Below are 25,573 nucleotides of genomic sequence, written 5' to 3'. Positions count from 1 at the left end.
CTGCTGTAAAATGCGTCTGTCTCTGGCTCAGCGCCAGCCAGAGAACTCAGGTTAGATTTAACAGCTGGTGATTTGACACACACCAGTGTGACTGTATCAAATATAAAAATATGATTCGGCTATTTTATGTCTTTTGGAAACTGCATTCAAAATCCACTTGGCTCAAAACTCTGAGGGGGCACCTGCCCCCTTAGTTTGAATGGGCATGACGCCTCTGGTGAGTGTCACTAACAGAAAGTGTCCAGCTTGACATATCCGTTTTCAACTCCGCCCCTGACCGCAAGCGGATACTCTCGTTGATCGCCGTCTGGAGCCGTGCTTCAAGTCGATCTGAAGCGCAGGGCTCCACCCCAGGAGGAGTTTGAAAAGTGCCCGTCAAACGCCGGCTCGCTCCGTTTCTCCATCGGCGCCTCCGTTGTCTATTTTTATTTATTTATTTAGTACTAAATGTAGCGAAGAATACTTTAGTTTTATTTCACTCAAGTAAAAGTACCACAATTTAATTATACTCGAAGAAAGTAGAAAGAAAAAAAGTAAAAATATATAGGCTACTCAAGCACTGTAACGAAATGGTTACTTTCCACCCCTCTGGCCATGGCCAGGCTCCTTCTGCTGCTTAAATTCAAACACAACATTGTAAAAATGACCCCACGCTTGTTTCTCTGCCGCAGAAGACTCTAGAAGTAGAGCGCGCTCGCACTGTTCATCGCTCAATTGTGCATTATTATGTCTGTACTGTTGTTTAATTGTGAAATTGTTAAGAAAAATTATTAATCCTGCTACGAGTTTCATTTAGTCCGTTCTCTCATATTCCCATACAGATTATAATGTACAATATTTTTTGAACAACCTCCTTAGTCAATTAAAATAAAAAAAGGAAGAAGAAGAAGAAGAAAAAGAACGAAACAAGGTTTTTTAAAAACCGTCCGGGTCATTGTTTATCATTTTATGTTGATGGTTGTATTATTCTATATGTGTTCTATTCTTGATTTTTGAGCTTTAAAAAAAACAAAAAACGTCAGGGTCACCCACATCCACTTCCGTTTAAAGTGACGTGTTTCCCATGTGTTTGTAGCGTTTCCTGTTGAACAACAAATACAAGTTGATGAGACATTTGTGCTCGGTGCGAGATTATTGATCACTGATCAGTTGATCTGCCGTCCAACATGTCAAGTCGCGCTTTGCGGAGGCTGAAGGGCGAGCAGCGAGCTCAGGCCGATTTAAACGCTTTTAAACTCGCTGATGAAGATGACAGAGAGGACGAGGGGCAGATGAAGAGTGATAAAACTGCCCATAAGCAGAGGAACAGCAGCAACATCTTTGAGCTGGTAACGTCTGGCATGTGTGTTTGTCAAAGTGCAGAGGTTGGATTAGATGCTACTTTGATACGTAGCATGGTGACTACTGTACATGAGTACCATGATATTTACATAAATTGCTTTAAAAGTGACATGGTACAACTTTTTTTTTTGTACAACGGTACATGCCCAAAATACCATTATAGTATAGCAATTATGAAATGTTGTGTGATTTAGGCTAGTGTTAGTCAATATCACATTCTTAATGTAGTTCACAAATAACAAAAACAGGAACTTTATCAACATTAAGGTTGGTTTTAAATGAATTTAAATGTTTTAAGTGCTGTAACCTTTCTCTGTTTTTGAATACGTCATGAACTGAACTCGTGAACTTTTCTCTATTGGGCGGACATTTCGGGCCCCTGATATTGTGAAATATTATTGCAATTTAAAATAAATGTTTTCTATTTTAATATACTTAACTGTTGAATTATTATTATTTTTTTTATATACTGTATTTTTTGGGACCTGTGATATTTATAAAAAAAAAAAGTTAAAAAGAACAGTGTTTAGTCAAACTAGAGATTTTGTGTTTAGTATAGGTATTAAAATAGGAAACCAATATTAGAAATTGCAATAATATTTCACTATATCACAGTTTTTTCTCTATTTTTTAAATGAATACTTCCTTGATGAGCAAGAGACTCAAAGTCAAAGACTCAAAAACAAGGTCAATTATTTATCAGGTTTATAATATAGCTCTAACATAATATATTATCAAAACAAACTATTTAAACTGATAGAATAGAATACAATAGAAAAGAATAGAATAGAATACAAACTGAAGCAAAACTTAAGCTGAGATCTGTAAATTAAATATATAAAAAAAACCGTGAACATATGAATTCTTCTATAGCGGTCTAAACATCGTTATGAAGTACAGTTTGTACAATACTCTTGTGTACATGTTTCAGAGTTTTGTTATCGTTCTTTGCCCATCCTCTGCTATTTCCAGCACTTAATCAAGCCACTCTTCTTAACCTTTTTTTTTTTTAACAAACAAACATGCATATGTTAATGAATTCCAATCATTCGTAAGTAGGGCGCTGGTGTACACTCATTCACAATTAGCATAAACCTATGAATTACAGCTACACAAATTGCGTGTCCAGGACCGCAGAGTGGAATATTCTTGTCTACTTTCTTAGGTTTGGCTCCAGTATATTGCATAAATGCAAAAAAAGACTAATAGGCCATATGGCTAACAATAAATCTTCAATAACGTATGTCCACGTAAGCATTTTTAGCCACCTGAAAAATGTCAGGTGCTCTTCTGAAAACGGCCAGCTGGTGGTGCTTGAGAATGCTTTGGTGGTACAGCGTTTTTTTGCTATGATAAGGAATATCCACTGCAGTATTAGTATCTCATTTTGAAGAATATTACTGAATATAAAAATGCAGTAACCAGCAATATTAGGTAGGATGTAGGATGATTGGTTCCTCCATTGATTGGACGGCTGGGTAAAAAGTGACAGTGACATGCGCTGCGTTCTACACAAAGCTAAATCGGAGTTAAAGTTTAACAACTCTCAGCTACAAAAAAACAAGCAGAACAAACGGACTTGTAAAATATTATAATGGCAGTGCATCAAAATTCAGTGTCGTCAGTTTGTCAAAAAAGAACAGAGAACGTTTTACGCACCATTTACACATGGTAGGGAGCAGGTGTAATTTTCTTTCGTACCAACTAACATTTTGAAAATACGAAATTCGAAAGTTTCGTCAGAAAGGCTTTACGAACGATTTACACAAAAATTCGTTCTGCTCGTGTTTCATGAATAAGGCCCATTGTTTCTGCCTTACAGTTGCACTGCTCATCTTGTCTTGTTTTGTATTAATTCTGAAGGAATCGTTGTTCTTATCTTAGGATTCATTAAGAGCTCTGCAGGAGATGCACCTTGCTCAAGAGGGAAGTCATGTGTTTGAAATCCTAGTGAACAGCAAAATCCTGAAATTCTTTTGAATTGTTGTCACTCATCGCTACCAGCGGATGCCATGCCTGGCAAAACATGACTTGAAATGCTGAATCACACATGCACTTGAGGAGTTAGACAGCAGGGCGATTTCTGGAAAACTTGAAAAGTAATCCACTACCAGCAAGTATTCTTTTCCATGGAAATGAAACGGATCGGTACCCACTTTATGCCAGGGATACTGAGGTTGGTCTGTTGTGAGCAAAAGTTCTCTTGCTTGCCTGTTTTGATGTTTTAGGCATACTTCAAGTACTGACCATTTTCTCAATGTCAGAATTTATTCCTGGCCAATAGACTGAATCCCTGGATCTCCTTTTGCATTTCTCTATTCCAAAATGTCCTTCATGTATCCTGGAAAGCATCTCTTCTCTCAACACTTGTGGGAACGACTATCCTGTCTCATCTCAAAAGAATACAATCTGCCACACTGAGCTCAGATCTAACATTTTAGAATTGTGCACAAGAACTTTTGACCCAGTCATTTTTCAGATTGTCAATTACAGCTTGGAGAACTGGATCTTTTGCTGTCGTCTCAGCTATTTGCTTGAGCTTCTGATCAGAGTCTGGAAGAGATTCAACAATGAGATTCACATGCATGTTCACATCATCTTCCCTGGAACTCACATCTGAGAATTTGCATGTTATCGGTGCATCAGCTAGGACTATGTATTTGTCAAGTACCATCTTCATGAAGCTTCTATTGCCACAATCCCTGGGATGCATCCAACTTGCTGAAGTACTATGCACCAGTCATTTCTCACCACTGAGTTTTCTCAGTCCGTGTTCCTCCACTTTCTTGATTACTCCTAGAGCTGTCATCCTGTCAAGATCCTTTTTTTTAGTTTCTTTTTCATTGGCGCAGAAACACTTCTTGGAGCGTTAACTACAGGGTGAGCATCTTCTTTGAGCTGAATTTGGTAAATGAATGGTGGAGCTCTCAGTCCTTTTCAAAACATCATCAAATCTACGAACAATGTCATTTGCAGTGTTCTGTTTTGTTGCCGTTACATCATGGCTATTGATGCAGTACACTCTTTTCACCAGTCCTAATTCCTCACGGGTTTGTCAACAAGGAGAGACTGATGATCATCTGGGACTACAACAAAGAGCAGGTGATGAGTTTTGTTCTTGACACATACTTTGAATCTGCACACACCTTGAGTCTTTATGTCCTGTCCATTGTAGGTTTTGAGCGACACAGGGTTTCTTTTAATCTGGGGCTTTATTTTAATTTCCTTTGTCACTTGTGCTTATGAGCTTGGCTGTCGCTCCTGTATCAAGTTTAAGCGGCACAATTGTTCCATTGACTTGCAGTGACACAATCCTTTTGTCCTTAGACACACAGTTCAAATCTGAATAATTTCTTTCTTTTGCTTCATACTCTTGCTGAACAGTTTCTGCATGTTGATCATGCCCACAAAGAAAGTGTCTGACAATTCTGTCTCTTCCACAACGTGCACATTTATTGATTGCTTTGCTTTTTTTCTTTGAAAAACATTGCTTATCAAAATGGTTCATGCCTTTACATTTTGCACATTGCTTTCCAAACGCTGGGCATTTTTTAGGTTGATTCTTTGAACCACATCTTTTACAGCTGAGAATGAATCTGTGCTTGTCTTCGGAGTAGCTTTTTGACACTGCCTTTTCATTTTGTGAGTAACAGCACTGACTACTGGCAACAGTAGTGCCTTCTTTATCACTGAAAGTTCTAGAATCCAACAAAGCAAGTTTGCTCGCATGACAAATCTTGACCGCACCATCCAAAGTTAACTCCGTTAACAGTCTAAGCAGTCTTTCTCTTATTTTCTTGTCATGAATTCCAATTTGATCTCTGCTATTTATTCAGTCAAGATTCCGAAGTTGCACGTTTTTGACTTAAGTTTCAAATCAGTCAAAAAAAAGTGTCAAAACTTTCTCCTTGTGATTGAGCGCATGAGCGAAACGCATACCTCTCGTATGTTTAATTTTTCTTGGGTGAGCAGTGCTCATCAAATTTCTTAATGACCTCATCATATTTTCCTCTGTCCACAGTGTCCACGAACGTGCAAGTATTGTATACTTTAATTGCTTGAGTTCCAGCTACTGTCAGGAGCAACGCTATTTTCCGTGAATCTGATTCGCCATCCAGACCAACAGCTTGCATGTAAAGCGTGAATTGCTGCTTAAATGTCAGCCAACTTATATCTACATTCCCGGTGAGTTTCAAGGATTCCGGTGGTTTAACAGCATCCATCTCTGTTTTATCAAAGGACAGTATACCCCTGGTACCATGTGGTGTATGAACTGGCTTGTAGCCTCTTTATTTTTTAAAACATCCAACTTCAACACCAGGAGTCCGTTCTTCGTTTGTCGCTAACTCCGTTAGCTGGATTTGATTGACTATTTCGCTTGATCTTGTATCATTTGGTTCTTCGAAACTCATGCTGGACTTGCTGTCATAGCAACAGGTCCGTAAGCTTAAACCTGCTCAGGAGCAGGCTTATTTCATGTAAACCAGTTTAGATTGCATCTTTTTAAGCAGAATTGATACTTAATATTTTAAGAGTACCCTACTGGTCCAGGGACATTAATTTAAAATAATAATAATTAAAAAATTAAAATATTTAAATTGACGTGACCCGGAAGGAAGGAAAGACAACTGCTCTATACAGACCGATCTCGAGTCTCACCGTAGAGCTTCGGAAGGATGCTCTGTTCCAAAATCAAATCACTGTCGGTGCTTATGAAATTAGTGAGGGTGCTTTGCCTATGTCTATTCTGACATATCGCATTTTGTCCAGTCCATAGTTATGATTATCACAATGTCATTACGCTTTCGAGAGAATATGCGGATGTCACTTCCGAAAGTTTGTTGCAAGTACACCACATTGGTCCTCTTAGCAGCATGAAAATCGAAACATTTATTCAAATTTTGAATGGAGAATATACAGCAAAGAAAGCGCGCAAAGTACGCTTCCTTAAAAAGCGGTCACTCATTTAAATTTATTCCAATCTCTAATTCCGCTATAATCAATGATTCTGCCAACACAGCACAATTAATCTCTTATTATATCACCTCTACACTTTGTTCATTATAATCAGAGGATTCGCGTTGCGAGCTTCCAGAACTCTGGACTGAAAAAGAACACTCGTGTTCTGAGCGGTGAGTGGATTCTGACTCACTTGGCCATTGTGTTATAGAAATCAACACACAAGTCTCAGATTTGCTACAATGTACAACGCTGCAAAAACAGTGCAAACACAAATACACATTTGGAAGTGTGGCCGGGGAAGTCGTGGCCTAATGGTTAGAGAGTCGGACTCGTTATCGAAAGGTTGTGGGTTCGAGTCTCGGGCCGGCAGGGATTGTAGGTGGGGGGAGTGAATGTCCAGCGCTCTCTCCACCCTCAATACCACGACTGAGGTGCCCTTGAGCAAGACACCGAACCCCCAACTGCTCCCCGGGCGCCGCAGCATAAATGGCTGCCCACTGCTCCGGGTGTGTGTTCACGGTGTGTGTTTGTGTGTGTGTGTGTGTTCACTACTCACTGCTGTGTGTGTGCACTTGGATGGGTTAAACGTAGAGCACCATTTCGAGTATGGGTCACCATACTTGACAATACGTCACGACTTTACTTTACTTTACTTTACATTTGATTCTGACCTGAGGCGGCTGCTGGTTACTTTAGTTTTGTTGTTTATGTAGTTGCTTCTTTCCTGAGTCTTGAACTTGGTTACATACGTTTCCTTAAATCATCCTGGCGACCCATTTTTTCAGTCTTGCGACCCAGGGTTTGAAAACCACTGGTCTATACTATAGACACAGCCAGTATCTATACTCATTGCAAGATTTATTAGTGATGAAATAATTACTTTATAATTGTATTGGAGTCTTACACATATGTTATACAGTTAATCTGAATTGTGCATTAATTCGAGTGATGACAGCTATTATGGAAGTGGCTTGATTAGCGCAGGAGATGCAGACAACTTGATCTCTAAGAAACTTTAATTGATGCCGTCACATAAGAAATCTGCTTCGAAGAGAAAATTAAATGAATTGATAATTACAACATTGAAATAAAAATGTAAAGCCTGTACAAATACTAGAATTCATAAATATAAATAATTGGGAATCATGTAAAAATAAATAAATTAAAAACATTTCATGTATCTATTTACATCTCATTTATCTATTTATATCTATATGCACTTATGTAGTTTTGTTCGCTTGGCAGTTTCCTTATAAAGGTCCAGAAATTAGTTGACTCTTACGTCAGGTGTCTTTTTTAATGATATGATGTCATTACGTTGCTGTCTTGCTGCCAGCCAATCACTGTAAACCCCATTAAAATCACTGATGCCGTTTACACTGTGAAATGAAACTTACAGTCGTACTTGCATCTGCACTTTGTTGTTTCTGATGAGAGAATTCGCTAGAGAATTCAGTCAGCGAGCAAGTGAACAAAAAAGTGTTTCAGCGACGACTCATCTGAACGTCTCTGATTGGCCATTGCATTCATAAGGTCAACAGAATCGTGTGTGATTGGTTATAATGCAACGCTGTACAAATGCATCTGTCTCTGGCTCAGCGCCAGCCAGTGAGCGCAGATTTGAATTAAGCAGCTGGTGATGTGCTGCACTGAACTATCTAATCACACCGGTGTATAAAATTTTTGTATACAAAAATATTATTTGGCTATTATTTGTCTTTTGGAAGTTGCATTCAAAATGCACTTGGTTCAGAAATCTGAGGGGGCACGTGCTCCCTCACTTTGAATGGGCATGACGCCTCTGGGTCTATGGCAGTGGTTCTCAACCCTGGCCCTGGAGGCAATGTTTGAATCAAAGGCTCAAAAAACAGCATTAGAAAATGGCAATTTATTTCTAAATTATGATTGCTTTGGATGTAAAAATCTTACCAACATAAGAAGACCTCAAGGAACGGATAAAAACAAAACAAAAAAAACAAATGCAGTTCATGACCCCTTTAATGACAGTTAAAGTTGTTTTGAAGTTCACCTAAATAGTCCTCAAGTGTGACAAATGAATTTATAAGAATATTCCAATGTGGTCAAACAGTTGAAATGAGGTCATAAAATGGCATATGTAAAAAATTTACTGCAATCAAACAAATATTGTTTGAAGCAGTTTAATTTGGAGTATGGCATGCTATACTGCTGTCATGTCCGCTGCCCGTACGGAGATCATAGTGTTTATAAATAAAGTTTTAAATTCCATGTTATGATGCCGCTGTCATAATGTTGTGTGTCAGATAGGTGAGGCTGATGTGGATGTAAATGCGTCAGATGAGGAGAAGGCAGAGGCAATCAGTGACAGACAACAAGAAGGAGCTCCACTAGAGAAAGATACTGTGAAGGTGAGAAGAACCTTTCATCATCACCATCATCATCCCCAAACATGAAATTGCAACCCTGATCTATTTAGAGTTTGTGAAATGCAATGTTCAGAACATTTGACAGTGTATTTTAACTTCTAAATTCTTTTCATTTCTCAATTCTGTTGTTTTCTTTGTAATGTCTTTTTGTTTGTAGAATGAGAAGTCAAACAAAAAAAAGAAAAAAAAGAAGAAAAAGACTCCAGCTGAGAGTGGAAGGGTGGGACTTCTATTCACTTATTTCTGTTTGTTATGTATACATGTATTTGTTTACCAAAACATTAGATGCCCCCCCCCAAGCTACTTTTAATATTTATTTTTATTTTTAATAATTAAGATTTATTAGCTTCTCGTGTCAGTCACTTTACCACCTGATTTGGTGGTTAATTCACATGCTTTTTTTTATTTATTTTTTTTTATTTTTTTTACATGTTGAGCTGGAGCACTCTCACAGAATGCGAGTTTAAATAAAAATAAGTTTAAATCTTTCTCTCTCTCTCTCCACATTCCTATTGCTCTCCACTGCATTATTAAACAAAGATAAAATGCCCATTCTAAAATGCAGACTGATAACTAGATAAGATCTTCATGAAGCATAACATATGATTGGATCTGCGGAAGCTCATAGAAGTCTTGATCAATGTAATGTTCTTCATTCTTTTTTGATATTTAAGCTAGGGCTGCATGATAAATCGAAATGAAATTGCAATTGCGATTAGACAGAAGCTGCAATTGTCATGCATATCTTTCAGTGAAGCACGGTTCTGTGATCAGCAGTAAATCTCCATCCGAAGGTCAGAGGGCGCTCTCGTGCGGGAAACTCCAAATACGCCCCGCAGAAGAAACCCATATAATTGCATCAAATTGAAGTTGTTCAAAAAAAGAAATATTTCTTGCCCATAGACGATAATTAAAAATAAGTTTGATCATCTTAATCGAGTTATTGATTGAATATCATTATACTGTGAACAAGAGCGGGAGTAATCACAAAAAATATAATTCAAACTATTATTAAATAATATAAAAAATGAAATCAGTCCGAGTATTCCTCTGGCAGTAACTTGAGCTGTGTGCTCTTCATTAATCTGACTGGCAACACCTGCAGCGCTGACAGTCGCTTCGCTCAGATAGGCTAATGTTACAAATTAAAATGAAAGATGACATGATACATGGAATGGAATCGTTATTAATACTCAGTTTTTTTTTTTTTTTTTTGTGAACAATTATTTTTTATTTTATTTAAAGGCAAACTAAAAAAAAATTAAATAAATAAATAACATACAGTGATACAAAAACTACACATCAAAAAGAAGAAACAAAAAAACAAGAAAAAACACATGCACCGAGTGCAGCCCGTGGACATACATAAACTGCAATTTGGTAAAGGCTATACATGCACACAGAAGCGCCCCAAAGGGGACAGACAAAGTCCATGCAGCAATTTCAAATGGATTATCCGATGATCTGGGCTCTTCGATGATGATGTGATCGTCTCCCAAATCTGATCAGAAAACAAAGTTTGGAAGTCACCACTCATATCCCTAGACCAGATAGTTGCCATGGACAATTGTGTGCATGACTGTACGAGGAGAAAAGAGCAAACGACCGAAGCAGAAACAACAGGACCATCAGTTAGGATCAGGGAGAATTACTTTCCACAAGGGATGTACAGGCAATTCTGTCAGCATTATCACCATTTCTGTCTAAAATGGAAATATTTAAATTTCTTCAAACAGTTATCAAAACACTTTTAGTTTTATTGTCTGTCGCAGCAAAAGAGACCACCTCGTAATATTTATTATTGCATTTATGAACATCATCCTTCCACAAATTAGCTTTCTGTATCAAAGCAATGTCAACCTTTTTTCGTTACAGTAGTTGTTGGCCATTTAAACCATTGACATTACAACTTATTATATTAATTTCAGTCATTACTATCAAACAAATAAGTGAACTGAATAAATGAGAGAAAGTTATACCACTGCAAATGAATTAACTCAAGTCTGCCTTTAAAAACCCATTAACATAAAGAAAACCCACCCCATAAAACTTTTACAGACTGGCTGCCGCCCTCCCCTGTCTTAATCAGTGACAGTAACATGACAGCTAGTACCATTCTTTAGAATACCTATTAGCCGTATTATAAGAGTGATAAAGTGGGGTTACATTTTTTTTTCATTAAATAAAGAGTATGTATACTTTCCATAACGAGGAAACAAACATAAATAATTGCATCATGTACATTGAAAACTGTACATTAGTGATACCAAGTTTCCTAGCTTACACGAAGAACTGCCAGTAGCCGATTGACACATGAAGTTCTAGAATAGTAAATCAGAAGTCGAGTCACTCAGTATTATCAAACCCTTATGAACTCGATGCGCACGTCGATCTCGATATCTTTGCCCGCAAGTGATGGGATCCAGATAGGCAGTGGCCGTTTCAGAAAGCCGATCGGGTCATCCTTCTCGGCCCCTTCAAGTAGTCCCAGCAGGCGGAGATTACTGCGTCTGCTGCGGTCTTTTAAATCAGTCACCTGCTGCTCGAGGGCATCCAGATGGCCAGTGTGTTCGGCGATCACTATTTTCTGCTCTCTCTGTTCACCGATTTAAAAAGTCAATTTTAGAGCATATATTCTGGATTGTAGTCATGTGAGAGGGGAAATCAGTGCGCATTGCTGCTAATTCAGCCTTCAAAATGTCCTCAAATCGATTTATAGTGATTGCCATATTGTCTTTGATGTCGGCTCGGGCCGCTGTGGCTGCTGGTTTTGTTTTCTTCTTAATTGGTGTGGATGATGGTGAAAGATAAGCGAGTTTCCGACTGTATGACATCTCCAGACCAACGACAAATGAAAAAACTACCCCACATGTAAAAAAAAAGATGACCAACAGTAAAAGACCGTAATATACACGGAGCTCAGCTAATGTGCGACTTGGCTCATGAAAGCGTCACGTGATCCCCCTCAATACGTGGTTTTAATATTGACGTTTATTTCGTCAATGTTCTAAATGTTCTAATTTTCTAAATTAGTTTAATTTTCTTCACAAAACTGGCGTCTGTCCATTGACGACAAAGCATGCGGAAATTCCTTTACGCTACTAGTCGGAGCCGGATGTGACGACACGTGGACAGTGATTTAAGGGCTATAGCAGTTGCTGAATAAACAGAAGATTTAACTGTTTTCATTGATTCAACGTGACTAGTAAACACACGACTACGACAATATATGGTTTAGCGGAGTTCTTATTATAATTTTCATTATAATAAAGTATATTTATAATGCAATGCCTTTATCACTGCTGTTAATGGCCAAACAGCTGTTATCGCAAACGATTTCTTTGATTTCATAATCGGGCAATAATATCATCTGCATTATTTTTTTGTTTTTAGAGTAACCTGTCAGTGAACTACAGCTCTGTGTAGTAAATGCTGCTCCACGTGATGGAGATTTACTGCTGATTACAGAACCGGCCTTACTGACAAAATGCGCACCGGAAATCGCATTTGATTTAATCGTGCAGCCCTAATTTAATTTCCGCAGTTACTGATGGAAATATGGACTTTAAGTGACATTGGCCTTCGACATAAGTAGATGCCTTATTGGGTGCTTTTGCCCATTGCTGCGATACTTCAACGTGTTTGCTTTATTGGACAGGGCAAGACTGCCCTATAAACAAACACAAGTAAACAGGTGAGTTGCTTTTTTTCTGGACAAAAGCATATTAACATTTACAGTAGAAATGGTATGGAATTTGTAATATATAATGAGATATACAGTACAACAGTCTAACATTTTATTAGTATCCTATAAATAAGGTGTAGTATAAGTGTAATGTATTATTGTAATAATATAATAACAAGGAATAAAAATAGATTAATAATGGTACATGGTATAGTTGGTTGCACTGGGAATGCATGAGTGCACTATCGGCTGGGGATGTGCAACGGCGACGATTGAGTACTCGAGTACACGGCCATGACAGCGATGATTGATCATGAAAACGATGATCGTGGGGGGAAAAAAAAATCTAATTGTTTATAGCAGCCCATTGGGCGGCACCCTGCATGCGATCCAAAGTATACACGTGAGAAGAGAGAGAAGCATGGCTTCGAAGTCACGTAGCGATGTCTGGGTTAGCTAAGTACGTCATAGAAACTGGGAAGCACTGGCACCAGGTTTTTCTACAATCTATCTAGGCTTAGTGGTTTTGAGTAATGTAGCCTTGGTCCTTTAAATTCTTTGTAGCAGTGTTAATATGTTAATAACCAAAAGTGCCAATATTTATTATAGTAGGTCTGTTTTTCCATGTGCCTAATGTGCTTAAAATTCACTTATTGTGTGGTGTGTGATTGTCAGGACGATTTGAGTGTGGGAGATATTGATGCTTTCTTAGAGACCCTGGAGAAGGAAAAAGGCCTGTCATACCAGAGCACAGACAACAGCGCTTCTGAACACAGACCTGTACTGTACGTGGAACACAGGTGAGGTTCATGTGTGAAAAAAATCTGTGCCACTTAAATGTAGTAAATTTAAAAGACACATATTGGTAACCAGTGATGGGAATAACGGCGTTATATATAAACGACACTACTAACAGTGTTTTTTTTTTAAGTAACGAGTAATCAAACAAATTACTGTTTTCCCCCGTTACAACGCCGTTACCGTTACTGACAATAAAACGCGGCGTTACTATAATTTATTAATATAGTATTAATATTATAATTTTATTTTTCAGTTCATCTGAATGATGCGCAGTGTAGGCTACCTGTATTTGACGTACCGTAAACTCTAGTGTGAAGGCGCACGACTCGCTGTTGCTTTGTCTCACACACCTGCTAAGAAAGATACAGAGCAAGAGAGTCTTAGATAACATGCAGAATTGACGAGCTACATGTAAACCATATTCTTTGTTGTATTTCCCTGTCAAAATAACGGATTTCCTTTTGGAATTCTTCAGCTTTTAAGAAATGCCGGTTTCTCTGGTAGTGGGCGGAATTAATGCGCAAACAAAAAGATTTCACATTATTGTAAGGTGAGCTTAAAGGGTGCACTACTATGAAAATCACACAGCTTCAGTGTGACATCAATAAGAAAAAGTACAAATTCATAGATATTGTTATTAATAGTTGTTCATATTAAAATATGTATGAATTTAATACATGACCTAGACCAGGCATCCTCAAATCTGGCCCACTCTAAAATAAAAGCCAAGCTTCAGTTTGAGCTTCCTGATTAGTTTAGCCATGTGTACATTGAATAAAAGCTTATCATCAATCCAAATACCCAAGTACTTATAAGAAGGTACTCTTTCAATAATTTTACCATCAGATGTAAAAATGCTAAGATTATCAAGTACCTGTGCCTGAGCTTTTGAAAAAACCATAAACTTAGTTTTCTGTGAATTTAAAACTAATTTTAAACTAACCAGAGCATCTTCCAGTGACTGAAATGCAATCTGAAGCTCTTTCACCGCCTGTGTTATACGTAGATGGAGCAAGTGTATAAATAATAGTATCATCAGCATAAAAGTGTTTTTTTTGCTTGAATGTCCTTGCCCAAATCATTTATATAAATAGAAAACAAAATAGGTCCCAAAATGCAACCCTGGGGGACCCCTTTAAATATATCAAGAAAATCAGATTTGAGATCCTCTACATGAACACACTGAGTCCGATCTGCCAAATAATTTCTAAACCATTTCAATGTCCCTGGTCCAAAACCAGCACTGCTAAGTTTGTTTAGCAGTAATTCGTGATTCACTGAATCAAACGGCTTGGATAGATCCACAAATAATGCTGCGCAGTGCTGTTTTATCCAGTGCACCAATAATATAATTTAACACTACTGTAGTAGCAGTAATGGTACTATGGGCAGTTCTAAAACCAGATTGAAAAGAATTTAAAATGTTATCAATTAAAAACAGTTTTAACTGTAAGTTTACCTGAGATTCAAGAATCTTGGCCAAAACTGAGAGTTTGGAGATGGGACGATAGTTGTTCATGTCTGAGGGATCACCACCTTTAAATAATGGGAGAACATAAGCAGCTTTCCAGATTTTAGGTAAAGAATTTGATAAACTTAGATTAAAAATATGAGTAACTGGCTCAGCTATAACATCCGCTGCTACCTTTAAAAGATAAGGGTCTAAGTTATCTGGGCCTACAGATGTTTTGTTATCAATGCCTTTCAACGCTTTACAAATTTTATTTACTGAAACGGGTTTAAAAACAATTGCAAAGTATTTGTATTTATATGTCCATCAAGCTCAAGTTCAAGTTGAGCTTTATTGCCATTCTGCTACATGTGTGGACATATAGTGGAACGAAATGTCATGTCTCGCAGGACCACGGTGCTACATACTAGTTAAATATAAGATAAACATACAACAATGCAAGTATCAGAGAAAAAAATCTAATAAAATAACAGAGCATCTGACTATACATATACTATAAATACTATAACTACTATACCTAGTTGCCTAGACATACACAAACTAAGACTGTACAATAACTTTACATATATACTGTACATGAAATTGTGCAAAAAGATAGAAATAAAAAATAAAAATTGTATATATATTTTGTACATTAAATTGTTGTGCAGATTAAAGAGAGAATCATAATATTCAAACAAACTTTGTCCGATAATCTCTATTTTATCATGTGGTGCGACCATCAAGAAACTACCATTTTGGTACTTTTATGTTGAAATCCACTCAAAGATAGGACATTGCATCATATAACAATTTGCCAAGCACCCATAGAAGCATCAAGCAGGTTTGTAACTCCTTTCAAATTTGAAAAAAAAAAAAACTTTTTAATGGCTGGTATGTAGTTAACACATTTGGATATCTTGTGACCTCAAAAAAATAATGAATATTAAGTTATTGCTATAAGTATTTATTTTTATTATAAATTTCATAGTGTCCTTTCATGGGAAGCTAGCTTGTTTTGTTTAGGTGGCTAATTCTGTACTTGTAAATTGACTGAATTTGAAAATATCATGTGGTGCGACCACTGCAGAGTGTTTTCCAGATATATGTCCCAGATTCATATTTTTGTACTTTATTCAATTAATGGTTTATATACACAATACTTTTTTAGATTTTTATGCAGTTGAGGTAATTTCGGGCAGTTTAATCTTTGTACAATATGATAAAAAATGCAAAAAATTGTTTAGAGCATCTAATTTTAGTTTGGTAATTATTATATATTTATTAATAACTATTTTAACCTATTTTACCAGATTCCACTGCCATGCAAAGTAAAATAAAACGCTCGCCATAGCCAGCATGTTAATTCTGACCCTGCAGTCAAGCACAAACTCCAGATGTTATTTTCTGCTCTAAGAAATGTTTACGATTCATTTAGAAATGCAAATACTTCATTTCTAAACACTTTAATTACTGAGAACATCTTGAAAAAAATGTTAAGCATGTTAAGGAAATGAATCAATTTTAATATAAATCATGGTCGCACCGCATGACATTTAAGGCTACGGCCGATTCACTTAGCTGGAAAAAAAAAAAACACTAAATAACTTGATTTAACATTTTAATATGAATTTGTGTACACAACCTTCTTAATGTTTGAAGAACATTACTTTTTACATAACATTTTAAAATTTGCCTGTCAAAAATCCTCATACATCAATGACCCATGTACATTTAGTTAAGTATATCAGATAATTAATATTAGTCTGGTGAGTAAACAAAAAGAAATTACGAGCCAATGGAGATTCTATTGCCAAGGTGTCCATAGAGTGTTGCTAATATTTACAATAATCAATTGAATTTGATAGGTGTCTCACATCGTCCCACAGAAACATTAAAATTGTGTGGATTAGTGTACAATGTTTTATTATAATAATTAATTCTATTTAGTGTCCATTTCATTAATTTAACATTTAATAAGTTCACCCCAAAATGAAAATTCTGTCATTGATTACTCACCCTCATTTCGTTCCAAACCTGTAAGACCTTCGGAACACAAATTAAGATGTTTTTGATGAAATCGGAGAGCTATCTGACACTCCATAGACAGCAACACAACTGAAATGTTCCCAGGTCCAGAAACGTAGTAAATACATCGGTAAAACAGTCCATGTGACATCAGTGGATCAACTTCACTTTTGCGACGCTACGAGAATATTTTTTTGGCGCAAAGAAAACTAAAATAACAATTTACTCAGCCATTCTTCTCATTTCATTTAGGTTTCAGACATTCAAATTAATTACTAGAAAAAAAGACATGTTAAATAATCACTAGGGCTGCCCTCGACTAAGGATTTTTCTGGTCGACTAGTAGTCATTCATTTTAAGTATTAGTCGACTAATCACACGTTTATTAAGGAACCATTTAAATCATAATCCGCCTATTTCCTACATAGCCTAATAAGCACATGTATAAAGCTTGCCACAGCACACCGGCAGAAGTAATGCTCATGAATGTGTCAGGGAAAAACAGTAAGGAGGCTGCATTAACATTTTAATAATTCACTGATAAACAAGTGCTTTCTTTGTTTCGGTTTAAGAGATTAATCAGCGACACTGATTTGTCATATCTGCAGTAGTGATGCGCCTGTATGCATGTTTCATATGAATGACATAATCTGAGAATATTTGTTTTCCATTTGAATTGGTTCATTTGAAAGTAGATATTTCACTCTCTATAGATATATTTTTAATGTCTGTAAGGCAAAAATATACACGGAGTTTCGCGCTCAAGTTCACAGAGACCGAGACGGCAGAAAGTGCATCCTGTTTGCTTTCATTATTTTACAAAAGTGCATTTTATTGTTATTGTGAGTGCACACAAATAAACGTAGAGTCTGTACAGATCTGTATGACCAAAAATGACGGAGTATTTTAAGAGCAAGTGAGCACATTGGAGCCTCCATCTGTCCTGCAGTGAGGACGCTGTTATGGCGCTTTTCCACTGCGTGGTACGACTCTGCTCGGCACGGCTCAGAACAGCACCACACAGCCCAGTTCGGCTCGGGTTCCACTGCATTCACGTGTCGTTATAGCAGCGCCGCCTCTACTGCCGTGACTCCTGTACCATGCAGTGGAAAAGCGCCATTATTCAGCTTCCGCACTCCCCACAGACACTTGAACAGCGCACATTTCTCTAGGTTAACATTAGATTGAGTGGCCATGTAAAGTTGCTGCTGCTTACAAATTTCAGATGATAAGCCATATTTGTGGTGGATGAATGATAGGTGAGAATTTGGATGTCCTGCCCGATGTACTGTATTACCATGGACCAGCCGTTAACGATCTGCATGACTTTGCCAATGTTCGCCAATTTTTTTTTTTCTGCGACTAAGTGACTAATAAAATTTAGTCGACTATTAGGGGGCAGCCCTAATACTCACTGATGTCTAATACTGACGATATGTTTTATTTACATAAACATTGTATAGCTAACTATAAAGTTCACTTTATTCTTCTCCTAGTTCAACGGTGATTTACTTTCATGTATTTCGGGAGAAATGGGTGAATATTAATCCAAAGATCTGATTCCCTGAATGAGCATTATAAAGGTTTTTTTTTTTTTTTTTTTTTTTTTTTTTTTTTAAATGACAAATACATTCACTTACACACATTTGACACTTGGAATTACCCCCCCCCCCCCCCCCGAGAATTATTCAAGATCAGATCAGTCTTTAATGAGCCGAAAAGTGTGCATGTCACACCTCATCATATGTTCATCATATTGCACTGGATACCAATAACTGCTTGCATATAATTCAAGACGTTGATGTTTGCACCTACAAAACAACCACTGGCTCTGCACCTCCTTTACCTAAATTCACTACTTCAGACTTATGTGCCCTCCAGAAGCTTGTGTTGTGCAAGTGAACAGTGCATTCTAGTGCCATCCCAAAGAGGCACAAAATCACTTTCAAAGACTTTTACCTTAACTGTTCCTTCGTAGTGCAATGACCTGCCCAACTCAATCTGAGCAGAAATGGCTAAAAACACATCTCTTCCATCTATATTTGACCTTCTAACTCTAGCACTCTATATTCTGTTTCTATTTTATATACTTTTTTTTTTTTTTTTAAATACCCTCTAACACAAGTGTTCTCTATTCTTTTTCTATTGTATCTACTTGTGTTCTTTTTATTTATTATAAAAACAAAAAAACAAACAAACACAAAAGCTTACCTCATGCACTGCAATAGACTAACCAAGACTTGTTATAGCACTTGCATATTATTGCTCTTTTGCTGGTTTGGTTGCTTTTATTTTCCTCATGTAAGTCGCTTTGGATATAAGCATCTAAATTACTAAAAGTAAATGTAAATGAATGTGTTTCCTAATCTAAAGTGTTGCCCAAATATTTAATCTCAAATGATTTCTCTTTCTTCTGGGTCATAAAGGAATCTGAATCCAGAGACCGAGTTGAAGAGGTATTTTGGAGCGCGGGCTGTGCTGGGAGACCAGAGGTAATTTCATAATATTATTTTCAGTTTGACTGTTTTTAGTTACGGGTTAGATTTCCCTAAATACATTTTATCCAAAAGTTGGCGAGTTGTATTATTTGAATACAGTATGTGGCTTAAAAAACTAAATCCATTTGTACTTGGCCGAGTTGCGTCTTTGATGCATCTCGAATCATGTCCTGAAGTGGTTTGAGATATCAGATTGCAGTTTGTCTTCAAATGAGTTTTGGAAGACAATTGTAAATGTTTACTAATGAAGTTATTCAGGGCTCGCAAAATTTCAAAATCCCTGGTAGCCCTACGGGCATGTACTCTTCAGATTTTGGTAGCCTGAAAATTAATTTAACTAGCCCAAATAAAAAAAAAAGACTAAATGTCAATCAAAAACAAATACACAAATGTGACCCTGTCTGTGAAAACCCAGCTAAAGTAATTTTTTTGGTGATTTACTGTTTTCTACATACATAATCCAACATAATGTAAAAAACATTCTGTGAAAATATTACATTGATATCTTTAATATTGACTGAGTTAGGCCATGTCAAAGATTTGCTTAATTTTGGACTCAGAAAATCATGTTTTTGAGAAATTCCAACGTAAACAAAAGCTTATATTTAAAACTGCAACACATTTTAACCATAATTATCCTGACTATGTGCCATATACAACATTAAAGCTGAGATTCTCCCATTTTCAGTTATATGTCACATTTATGGGAAAATTCTTTAAGTTTTGTAAAACGGGTACATTTATTATGATGTGCATGCCCAAAAAGCACAAAAACATTGAATCAAATGGGGGGAACCACAAGAGCTTCAGTGTAGCAACAATTACAAGACAGTTCACTGAAATGATTTGTATAAGGTTATTAGTAAAATGAAATAAGTAGAAAATGTCATTTAATACATAAATTAAAATATGAAATTTAAGTAAATAATCGAATTTAATCTAATCTAATTCATTGTGCAACATTTCGTATAAATCTGGCAATACACAAAAAAAAAAACTAATATATATATATATATATATATATATATATATATATATATATATATATATATATATATATATATATATATATATATATATATATATATATTTATTTATTTATTTATTTATTTATTTATTTATTTATTTATATATTTATTTATTTATTTATTTATTTATTTATTTATATATATATATATATATATATATATATATATATATATATATATATATATATATATATATATATATATATATATATATATATATATATATATATATATATATATATATATATATATATATATATATATATATATATTTTTTTTTTTTAAACATCTAGACCAGGGCTATTCAATTAACTACATTTGAGAGCCGGATTATCGAATTTAACATTTGAAGGGGACCAAGGGGGTGGGAGGCCATCCCGATTTTTTTTCTGGGGGGCATGTAAAATTGGAAATTAAATTGAAATGCATATTCAGCAGTAAAATGAACAAATATTACCAACAGTAACATCTATAAAAAATTAATTGAATGGCAGACAGCACTAATGTTAATTTTTCACATTTTATATTTTTTCTGTGATTTAAAAAAATGTGACTAAACGCATATTAATATTTGTGTTGTCCTATTTTCACACTGAACTTCCAAATTAATATAGAAACAACATAAAGATGGTATATTTTAAATACGTATTTAATGGCATCTTTTTACTAGCCTATTATTAATGAAGAAGTATCATTGATACAAATAATGTTACTGTTGTCTCTATTAAATCTATTTTTTTTTTAATTTTAGCCATTAATTATAACCATTTAACATTCTAGTATAATTGAAATTATATATAATTAAACATTTATATAATTGAACATTTAGTAGTCTATGAAAAATAACAACTTTTTATAAGTAAATTTAAAACAATCTTCACAAACTATAAATTGTATGCATAAGCTATTGTGGCATTACAGATATTTTCTATACTGCCCCTTTGTTTATTTTTATTTTTTTCTATCACCGCCTTCCAAATGATATTATATCTGGATTGGAAGCAGCACTAATTAAGAGGAGGAGTCTATGTGTATATAGTGTGAGGTTTAGAGACCGGAAAGAGGTTGGTCTGACCAGTTACGTACTTTTTGGAGGCAGTCCTAGCGGGTGAATCCGTCGTTTTCGGAGTGTGTGGATTGTGGAGAGGAGGTGGTGCTACCTGTTGAGCCTGTTGCTAAAGGGCATTTCTCTTGGCCAGTGAATGCCTCTTTTTAACATCTGGGATTGAACTGGAGGTTCGAACCATACTCCTCTCAAAGGAGCCAAGACCGGCTGCCGCTGCTAATATTCCCGAGTCACTCTTAGCCACCCGTGCTGCCAGCTTGGTCAGTGTTCCACTCACTAGTCACACAAACACATTACACTCATTTATGCATATTTGAAAAGTGTTATTTTGTTTTAGTTGGTTTTGCTCGATTAATTCCTTTTTTTTTTCTTTTTTTGAATGGAATTGTAGTGCTTGGAGATAATAATAATAATAAAACCTGTCTAGAATATAAAAACGTTACCTCATTAAAACAAAGAAAATTACGTATTCTTCCTGTAGTTTGTATTTTGTTTTGTCTTCCTCTTGTTTGTATGTAGCGGATGGTTTGGTTGTCCGTTGCTATCCGGGATGAAATTAATATAAAAATGTGGCAGGTATAATATACTTGTCTGGCGCCCGAACAACAATAACTGATTGTGTTTTTTTGTTTGTTTGTTTCTTTTTTTTCTGCCTTTGAGGCTTTCGGTCTGAGTCGAATACAGACTGAGTGCAGTTCTATTTGTCAACGAGACGTGGTCTTGCGGTTAGGACTCTGTGTCCTCACGTGTGTGATCGGGGTTCGATTCCCGCTTCAGATAGTTTTTTTTTTTTTTTTTTTTTGTGCGTTTAACCTTTGTTATATTTTGGGACAAGACGACCTCCGTTACACTATATTGATTATTCTTTATTCAAGCTACAAACGTTAATCAGCAAGCAGAGCAGTCAAGTGATTTCTCTTTTTCTTTAGTTCTTTGATTTACATCAGTCACAGACTGCAGCAGGTTTCACTTGAATAGCAGCGCTGTTTCTGACGCACATGACGCGGATGTAACACACATCCAATTTTCTCCCAACTCTTTACAGTCTGTGTTTATGAGGTGACTCACCAAAACCACATATTTTTACATCATTGTGTGTGGTTTTGTCCATTGAAGCGCTGGTGCTCTTGTCTGAAGCGGCTCAGCTTATGAGTAACGTTACAGCCAAACGCGCAGATTTTCAAACTATACTTCCAGCTTTGATAAGAGTCTTCGTCTAGTGTCGGCGCTATTTCTCGCCAGAAGTTATGACCGATAATACTGTCTTTAAACTTGTTTAAACTAACGTTAGAGTTGTGGATATCTCATAACTCCCTCACATAAGCGCTTGTCAAAACTGCCAGCTATTGATGTTGCGGTCTCCGGTAGATTGTTGTTATTGCATCTCGCCCTTTTCTTTTTGGCTGGCCTGGGCCAGTGTTGCCACCTTGTGGACAAATTAATTAGTGCAAGAAAAATTCAAGGCGAGTGTGCAACCTGTGTTCTCTTCCTCGGGCCGGAAGAAGATGATTGGTGGGCCGGATTGGGCCCGCGGGCTGCCAATTGAATAGCCCTGATCTAGATTATTCTTTTGTTTTTGTTTTTATGTATCGACACAGACTCGTTCACAGCATCGCACTTCATGCCAGATAGGAATTCATCAACCCCGCAGCATCAGCGTCATGATCAGCATCCAAAGACCAAATTGTTTCAACACGTATCAAGCATAAAATGTCCTTAAATTGAGCTGATTATCTTGGCAGAATGTTGAGTAACAAAACAAATAGGCTGTTCTTGAAATTTCAGTGATGCCACGAAATAATCCACACAGAAATCGGAACCCGGCTAAAGTCGCAGTTTTCTTGCCTTTCCCAGCACTGACATGATTTCGCTCTCGTGAATTGATACTGAGGTCTGTTTGTAGTTTTTAATGATTGAAAAGAAGTTTCTGAATCGAATGATATGAGATTCAACAGGTGTTTCTTCACCTTAAGTAAACTCGGAGATGATTGAAATCAGTATTTAGGACAAACATCTGGTATTTTTTATGCACAAAATAATAAAACGTAGTGTCAAAGTTATTAATTTCAGCATTTATCATGTTAGAAATGAAAATTAGAGAACTATATGTCGAACCCACTGTTATAATCTATCATTTACAGCAATAAACGCAATTTTGACGCTCTTTGTCTCAGAATTAGATTTTGTGAACTTTAGATTGTGAATTGAACTTTAGCCGGGGTTTCACAGACAGGGTCACAAATATCAATGAATATTAAAGAAAGCGTTTTATTTTACTATTTAGCTGCACAAGTAAAATGAACACTGTATGAGTGGGGTTGGACAATATCTATAGTAACATATTAAGCCATAAAATGACATGATTTACAATTTAGATGCAGGTTTTCACAAAAACAAAAATCTTATAAAGTGGTATTTAAGCCTTTAAATATTTTTATGAAAAGGTATAAGTCAAACATATGAATTATTATATTAATTTAAAACAAATATTACTGTCTAAATTATTTAGATTTTTAGTAGGCACATTCATTTTTCACATTTACAACTCTAGGTAGGGGTGGGCGATATGGGAAAAATATCATATCACGATTTTTTATAGAAATATCACGATTCACGATTTTTATCACGATTCTTTGTTAGTTTTACTATTTTGGTTTTACAAGTTGTCTGAGCATTACAGCCAAACTAGAAAGACAAAGATGCATGGCAGATATTTAGGCCAAAGTGGGCGAAGATAAAAAATCTTTGTCATTATTTTATTTTTCTTATTAAAAAATAAGAACAAAGATACACATTACAAATACACATAATATACAAATAAAACAAACAGTGCTTTATTTCCAGGTACAATAGGTGTATTTAGCAGAGCATTCAATGAAATTGAATGAACAAATATAAAAATAAAACACTAGATAGACTGATTCCTAAAGCAACTGTATTAAAGTTTTTCAGTCAAGAATAGTGAGTGATTTTTCTCTTTTGCGTTTTGTTGTTTTGTTAACGTTAAATGAATAGTTCCCCCACAAATTAATATTCTGTCTTCTGTCTGTCAATTCTGTCATAATGTTGTATTTTTATATCATCATTTACTCAAAAGTTGTTTTAAACCGGAATGAGTTTCTTTCTTGTGCTGAACATTTATAAATGCTATTTTGAAGAAGGTGGAAAACCAAACAGTTGCTGGTCCTCAGTGACTTCCATAGGATTTTTCTTTCCTACTATCAAAGTCAATGTGGACCAGCAACTGTTTGGTTTTCCACCGAGTAAATAATGACAGAAATTAAATTTTAGGGTGAACTATCCCTTTAATGACAGTCGACAGCACGTTTAGTGTCCTGTCCCTTTAAGAGCTGCACGCATCTAATATACAGTACAGGCACGCATCCGTTTCTCTCTTAACTATTTACTTTCATTTTAGAGATAACCAACTCAGTCTGTATGTAAACCTTGTGTGTTTTGACAGTATTAGCGCAAAATATAACTTAGTTGAGTAATCAGGCGCTGTTAGACAGGCGTTTTAGTGCGCGTGCTTCAGGTGTATGCGCTCAGAACAAGCGCACGTCAGACCAGCGCGCGAATGAAACATTTAACCAGCAAGGCTTGTATGCAAATAATGTACTTTTGCGATCGCGAATAAGTGCAGTGTCCTGTCTGAGTAACTCTACTGCTGTATGTCGTGTTGTACAGTATATAGAGACGGAGGCGTCAGAACTGTATTTGACAATGTGCGCTGTAGCACGATACTACGATATTTCTTAAAAAGCAGATCGTGGAGACATTTTTATCGTCCACGATCAAAAATCGTCATATCGCATACCCCTAACTAGGTGTTTCCTGCGTAAAAACATAGGTCGATATGCACAATTGGGCATTGATTCTTGCCTTTCCACTCTCAGCTGTAAGACCTCTTGAAATTATAATTAAGACTTTTCTTATACCATTTAACAAATGTAAAACTTAAGGCCTTAAAAACTCTTTAATTTAGTTGTCAAATTTAAAGGGGTCATAGCAGTCGTCATTTACTCCCAACATTTTGAAGGGAATGCGGCGATCCCCGATCTGTCTAAATGTGTCTGTGTTCGCGCAAATCATTCGTGATCCAGTTCAGATCATTTCATTCTAGGCTACAAGATCCAATTCTCAAAAGTCTTGTGAACAAATGTTCTGTATGTGTTTTATCGCCTTATTTCAGTTACTTTAACATTTTAGTTTTTCTCTAACCACGCATAAACATTGTTTTCTCACAAACACAATCACATACATACATGCTGCTCATATATTATTGTAGCCCAGTTTGTGCTGAATACAG

General features: G+C 36.1%; 1 protein-coding gene across 3 annotated transcripts in view; it reads left to right on the top strand.

Annotated features, from left to right (window-relative positions):
• Nucleotides 1-1,040: 1,040 nt before the first annotated feature.
• Nucleotides 1,041-25,573, top strand: part of LOC306888532 (ribosome quality control complex subunit TCF25-like) — a 120,257-nt gene continuing 95,724 nt past the window's right edge. For 2 of the 3 annotated variants that reach the window (XM_079446886.1, XM_079446887.1), the window contains exons 1-5: nt 1,041-1,328; nt 8,586-8,690; nt 8,866-8,928; nt 13,069-13,193; nt 19,099-19,164. In XM_079446886.1, coding sequence (XP_079303012.1) covers nt 1,167-1,328; nt 8,586-8,690; nt 8,866-8,928; nt 13,069-13,193; nt 19,099-19,164 — 521 coding nt within the window. In that variant the 5' untranslated portion in view covers nt 1,041-1,166. The remainder of the gene's footprint in view (nt 1,329-8,585; nt 8,691-8,865; nt 8,929-13,068; nt 13,194-19,098; nt 19,165-25,573) is intronic. The other variant, XM_079446888.1, reaches the window with a different exon arrangement.

Source organism: Barbus barbus (assembly GCF_936440315.1).
Source record: "Barbus barbus genome assembly, chromosome: 22".
Lineage (NCBI taxonomy): Eukaryota > Metazoa > Chordata > Actinopteri > Cypriniformes > Cyprinidae > Barbus > Barbus barbus.
The sequence above is the reverse complement of the archived record's forward strand: the minus strand, read 5'-3'. Positions and strand labels throughout refer to the sequence as shown.